Source organism: Haematobia irritans, chromosome 1 (assembly GCF_050003625.1).
Source record: "Haematobia irritans isolate KBUSLIRL chromosome 1, ASM5000362v1, whole genome shotgun sequence".
Classification (NCBI taxonomy): domain Eukaryota; kingdom Metazoa; phylum Arthropoda; class Insecta; order Diptera; family Muscidae; genus Haematobia; species Haematobia irritans.
Window position 1 is genome coordinate 141,434,326 of NC_134397.1, and position 6,802 is coordinate 141,441,127.

The window sequence follows — 6,802 nt, forward strand, 5'->3', positions numbered from 1 at the left end:
ATCTGAAACACAGATTAAAATACTGTTCACCTGTTGGTTTTAACTGGATTAAAGAAAACACAAGTGTATGTATTTAAATTTATTGTTAAAATATAATAATCTAATGAATTATATAAAATTAGATTTTAGCTGCAATCTACAGCTACGAAAGCTGTCAGCTGAAAATACTGTTTTTTTATTTATCGGGACCAAGCGACTGAACATTACTAAAATACTTGTGTAGGAAAAGTTACTGGTTAACTTAAAGGAATCTACAATGGCGACCCCGACCGAAGATGCAACTTTAGGAAAAAGTTTTGCAGAAACCGTCAACGTGGATATCGATAATGTAGCCGCTGCAGTTTCATCCGCCGAGGCCCATGCATCGCCCCCAGGACCCCACGCAGCGAGTAGCATACATCATACCGACACCGACGAGCAGAACAATGAAATCCTGAAGGCAGCGAATAGCGCCGCCTCAACTCCCAAATCAACATCTAAGGTAAGCGCATCATTTAAAATTCCTTCAACCACTCGTTCTGGTCTTATACGCAAAGACCCCCTTCCAAAACGCCCTCGCAAGACTTCCACTAAACTCAAGAGTAAATCGAACAGCAAATCGGAACAACATGTCACCTGGCAAACTGTTTTTTCTGCACCATCTACTACGACCACTAACTCATCAACAAATACACAATTGATGACGTCACAACTGTCTGGTCTTACGATCGGTACGAGCCACATATCGAATCAACAAACATTGATGCCTCCTCTGCATAATGGTTTCAGTTTAATTACTCCAGGCTCGGCCATGTCACAAAATCGTAGTATACCAAATATTTTCAACACCAACAATACTACAGGTAACGCTAATGGTACCCATCAGACTGCACAGCCCCACAATGGTGGATTTGGTAATAGCATGATAAGTTCTTCCGACAAAAGAATATTGTCCACAGCTAATATCCAAATGTCACAACAAAACTCGACAGCACACACAGATGCATACATTTGTGGTGCACCTAACACTGCTAATAACAGAGAGGTAACAGCAACCGGGAGAATACTCAATAACAATCCGTACACCTTTGACGACATAAACACCACGAGCTCCCGTCATGCCAATATTGGTGACGTAACAACAAACAATAATTTTCATAATCCTATCCTATTTAACAGAAATTTGCGCCTAACACAAAATACACTCCCTACTCTTCAACACCAGTCATGTACATTTCCACCGGTTCACAACTCCTCTCAGAACAATAGCTTTAATTTTCCAGACTCCCAGTACCATTCAAATTCAACTAATTTTAATCCCTACCACAATAGTTCAAGCCTTCCGCAGCAATCAATCAGTTTCGTTCCAAATAATTCCCACATTCCGTTAACATCGTCTTTTCCAAATTTAGGCAACAACACAGCTGATATAACCTTATCTACATCTCACATAGCAGCCCGTAACGCCATCAGCAAGGATTTACCCATTTTTTCAGGGAAGCCGGAAGACTGGCCAATCTTCATCACAAATTATATGCAGTCTACGGAAAGATGTGGCTTTAGTGACCAAGAAAACTTAATACGTCTTCAGAAATGTTTACGTGGGCCGGCTCTGGATGCGGTAAAGGGCAAACTTATGATGCCAAGTACGGTGAAATTCGCTATTGACACCCTACGCATGTTATACGGACGTCCAGAGGTGATACAACAAGCTTTACAAAAGAATCTGAGAAACGAGCCGCCTGTTCGAAAGGAGAGACTTGACACATTAATTAATTTTGCACTTGCTGTACAAAATTACAGAACCACTATGCAAGCCATAGGTTTATCGGACTTCTTGAATGATCCAATGCTACTTCATGAGCTAGTCGAAAAACTACCATCTGATTTAAAATTAGACTGGGGAAAACACAGAATTTCTGAACTAAAGGCGGACATAGTCACATTTGACAACTGGCTGTTCAGTTTAGCTTCTTGTGCTTCACAGGTTACATCATTTATACCTTATGTCGGCGAAACAAAAAACTCGAAAAAAGAACGGATCTTGGTTCATGACGTCATTGATGGTAACAAGTCTATCAACCAGCTGTCTTGCTTCAAATGCCAAAACAATCATTTTTTATATGAATGCCCCGATTTCACCTCTCTCTCAGTAAATAATAGGTGGAATTTTATTCGCTCAAATAATCTTTGTCTCCGATGTTTCAAAAGACACCACATAAAGAGATGTCGTTCGAAACGTCAATGCGGAGTAGATAACTGTAAAATGCCCCACAATTCTCTATTGCATAAAAGTAATGAAAACAAAACAAATAACGTGCAAAAGGAAGATGCAAATGATGATAATACCCATCAAGTTTTATTTCATTCTAAAGAGAAGGTTCTCTTCAAATACATTCCTGTAACACTCTTTGGAAATGACTGTTCTCTTAATACATATGCGTTGGTTGATGAGGGTGCATCATGCTCACTAATTGAAAGCGAAGTAGCAGAGCAACTTGGACTGGATGGACCAGCTGATGAACTGTGCTTACAGTGGACAGGCGAAATAACACAAAAGGTAGAAAATTCAAAAATATTGTCTATGTATATTTCAGACCGTAAGCAGAGTTCTAAGATTTTAATGAATAATGTACGCACTGTCACTAAGCTTGAGCTCCCTGTACAAACATTGTCGAAAGCACAGATTGATAAATGTGAGCATTTAAAAAATTTGCCGATAATACCATATACATCAGAAAGAGCAAAAATTATAATAGGACTCGACAATGCTAAATTGTGTGTTCCTCTTGAAGTTAGAGAAAATGGAGATGAATTGATTGCCACGAGATGTAGAATTGGCTGGGGTGTGTATGGCCGTCAACAAATAGGTGATACTCTCTGTCATCGCATATTACATATTTGTACGTGTAACAACTACAACAAATTAGATGAAATGCTCAAAAACTTTTTCTCTTTGGACGCAGTAGGCATTTCGCAAACAAATAATCAACTACGATCAAAGGAAGATGAACGTGCGAAAGCAATAATGGAGAATACAACGAGGTATCTGGAGCATGAAAAAAGGTGGGAAACCGGTTTGTTGTGGAAGGAGGATGAAGTTAATTTACCCAGTTCGTTTTCAATGGCGAAACGAAGACTCATATGCATAGAATCAAAAATGCAACGGGATCCAGAACTAAAAACATTTCTTATAGAAAAAATTCAACAATATGTAAAAAATGGTTATGTACGAAAACTGAAACCATCAGAAATACGTAATGACAGTAAATCATGGTTTATTCCTCTCTTCACTGTAAGAAATAAAAACAAAAATAAAACCCGCATAGTTTGGGATGCGGCTGCATCGACAGAGAATGTCTCATTAAATTCTGTTTTGCTAAAAGGACCAGATCTTTTAAAATCTTTGGTTGGAATATTAATAAGATTCCGGGAGAGAAATATTGCTATATGTGGTGACATTCGCGAGATGTTTCACCAGATTCGCTTAAAAAAAGATGAACAATGTTTTCAGCAGTTCCTATGGCGCGATGGTGACCCATCAAAGAACATTGATGTTTATGTAATGACGGTTTTGACATTCGGGGCTTCATGTTCTCCCTCGTTGGCAAATTATGTAAAAAACCGCAATGCAGAGCGTTTTGTTGATAAACACCCACAGGCTGTACAAGCAATTTTACAAAATACATTCGTCGATGACGGGTTGCAGAGTGTAGACTCCGAGGGAGAAATGCTAGAATTGGCCAAAGCGGTGCGGGACATACATCAATGTGGTGGATTCGAAATGCGAAATTGGCTCAGCAATTCGAAGATTGTTTTGGAAAATTTAGAGAACAACGATACAACTAACAACAAAATATTTGATCGTTTAGAAAATTCATTCGAAAAGGTTTTGGGAATGTGGTGGGAACCCACAAACGATGAATTAAGTTTTTTCGAAAAATTTAATAAAGAAATCTTTAATGAAAGTGTGCCCCCAACAAAACGAGGTATATTGCGAATAGTTATGACAATATTTGACCCTCTAGGTCTTTTAGGCCATTTTGTCATATATGCAAAAATTTTACTACAAGATATTTGGAGATCCAGAGTAGGATGGGACGAACCGATTCAAAGGGCAGAAAGTGACAAATGGTGGAAATGGGTGAAAGTTCTTCCTAAAATGTCCTCCATACGTATTCCCAGATGTTACCCTCTTGCAAACAAAGCCGAAAAACTTGAATTGCATATATTCGTAGATGCGAGTATAGATGCTTACTCTGCGGCAGCATATTTTCGGGCAGAGTTTGCTGGGGATACAAAATGTTCGCTGGTAGCATCAAAAACACGTGTGGCACCCTTAAAACCAATATCTGTCCCCAAAATGGAATTAATGGCAGCTATTCTTGGCCTTCGACTTTGCAAATTTATATGTAACGAAGCATCTCTCAATATCACAAGAAAAATATATTGGTCAGACTCAAAAGACGTTCTATACTGGATAAGATCTGACGCCAGAAAGTTTCAACAGTTTGTGGCTGTGAGAATAGGAGAGATACTGGAGGATTCCAACGTAGAAGACTGGAGGTGGGTACCATCATTGCAGAATGTGGCGGATGATGCTACCAAATGGAGTAGTATACCTGACATTGATGTCACTAGTCGTTGGTTTGTTGGGCCAGAATTTCTGAGAAATACGGAAGACAAATGGCCACAGTCAGAATTTGGAAAAAATAATCCAAGCGAAATTTTATACCACATATCGAACAAACAACAAAAACCGAAATTTCTTTGCATTTCGCCTGATCCTACTCGTTTTAGCACATTTGAGAGACTTCGCAGATGTCAAATGGCCGTATTGGAATTCATTCGCAAATTATTGTGTGCTGAAAAGATTTCCACTACTTTTAAATCATTTCTTGAAAACAATGACTTAAATGCTTCAGAATTTCTCATTTTTAGAACCTGTCAGGAGCAAGTGTATTACGAAGAGATTTTACAAATAAAAAATGAGAGAGGTTTGTGTAAGAGCAGCACATTGTATAAGCTGAGCCCATTTCTAGACAAATTTGGAATGTTAAGAATCAACGGCAGAATCGACGCTGCAACTATTGTTCCTACGAGCATTAAAAATCCCATAATTCTACCACAGAAACATGCAACAACAAATTTAGTCATAGACTACTACCATCGCAAATTTCACCACCAACATAATGAAATTGTCGTTAACGAAATTCGTCAAGTTTTTTGGATATCTGGTCTGCGGTCAGCTGTGCGTAAAGTTGCAAAATTATGTCAACATTGTAAAATCAGAAAGGCAATGCCGCAAGCGCCAGTCATGGGAAGTCTACCAGCAGAGCGACTAGCAGCCTTTACTAGACCTTTCTATAACACAGGCATTGATTATTTTGGGCCAATCGACATTGTTGTTGGACGAAGAAAGGAAAAGCGATGGGGTGTTGTCTTCACGTGCATGACAGTGAGAGCAGTTCACATCGAAATAGCTGCCTCTTTGTCGACTGATTCCTTTCTCCTCGTTTTTAAACAGTTTGTTTGTCGTCGTGGAACTCCACGTAAAGTATTTTCAGACAACGCTACAAATTTCAGAGGAGCGAGCCGAGTGTTGTTAGAAGAAGTGGAAAGAATTTCATCAAGTGAAGTGGAGAGAAAATTTCCAAACATTGAATGGGTTTTTATTCCTCCTTCATCCCCCCACATGGGTGGGGCATGGGAGAGGATGGTGCGGTCGATCAAATCAATTTTAATGGAAATTTTACCCAATCGAGGATTGCGAGAGGAACACTTAAGAGCAGGTTTGGCTGACGTAGAATTTACATTAAACTCTCGTCCTCTTACATATGTGCCCTTAGACTCACCATTAGGAGAAGCCCTAACACCAAATCATTTTTTAATTGGATCGTCAAATGGTATAAGAGAGTTGTCAACTTCTCTCAAAACCGGTTCTGCTCTAAGCAAGCACTTTCGTATGACAAATATGATATCAAATGAATTTTGGAAACGGTGGGTGCGAGAATGTTTACCATGCTTAACAAGGCGAACAAAATGGTATCATGATTCAACTCAACATATAAACATTGGAGATGTCGTCATCATTGTGGACAGTGAGGCAAAAAGAAATGAGTGGTTGAAGGGAATTGTTATTGATGTGCACAGGGGTAAGGACGGTGTTGTACGAAGCGCTGTGGTGAAAACGGTAAATGGTTTGTCCACACGGCCTGTGGTGAAGTTAGCCAAGTTGGATGTAGAAAAGTAAACTTCTATCTTCTATAAAAGTTTACGGAGGGGGCTATGTTACGGCGCTCAACATAAAGTGTAACGCTCCATAAACTTTAGATGTTGCTTGTAATACAACCTTGCAATGTAATGTGAATTTATGTAAATATACAACACTAATCGCAATGACAAATATCTATGCGATGACATATTGTCTATTTCCTTTTCAAATTGTTCTTTAAACAAGTCGGTCGTGTTTCATATTAAAGTAAATAATTTGTAATCGTAATTTATCTGAAACACAGATTAAAATACTGTTCACCTGTTGGTTTTAACTGGATTAAAGAAAACACAAGTGTATGTATTTTAATTTATTGTTAAAATATAATAATCTAATGAATTAAATAAAATTAGATTTTAGCTGCAATCTACAGCTACGAAAGCTGTCAGCTGAAAATACTGTTTTTTATTTATCGGGACCAAGCGACTGAACAATATATATACGATTTTTTTGTTTTTGAATTTCTGGGGGGAATATTAAATTTCTCTTGAAGCGTTCAAGAAAATCGTGTGAAAATCTCGCTCTTTGCACTAAAAAATATTTACGTGG

The 6,802-nt window shown here is 38.5% G+C and overlaps 1 protein-coding gene across 1 annotated transcript; it reads left to right on the top strand.

The window, feature by feature from the left end:
* The first annotated feature begins 256 nt into the window (after positions 1-256).
* LOC142232122 (uncharacterized) lies at positions 257-6,232 on the top strand. Its single transcript, XM_075302840.1, has one exon. The coding sequence runs from the start codon at positions 257-259 to the stop codon at positions 6,230-6,232; it is 5,976 nt and encodes a 1,991-aa protein (XP_075158955.1).
* Positions 6,233-6,802: the final 570 nt, after the last annotated feature.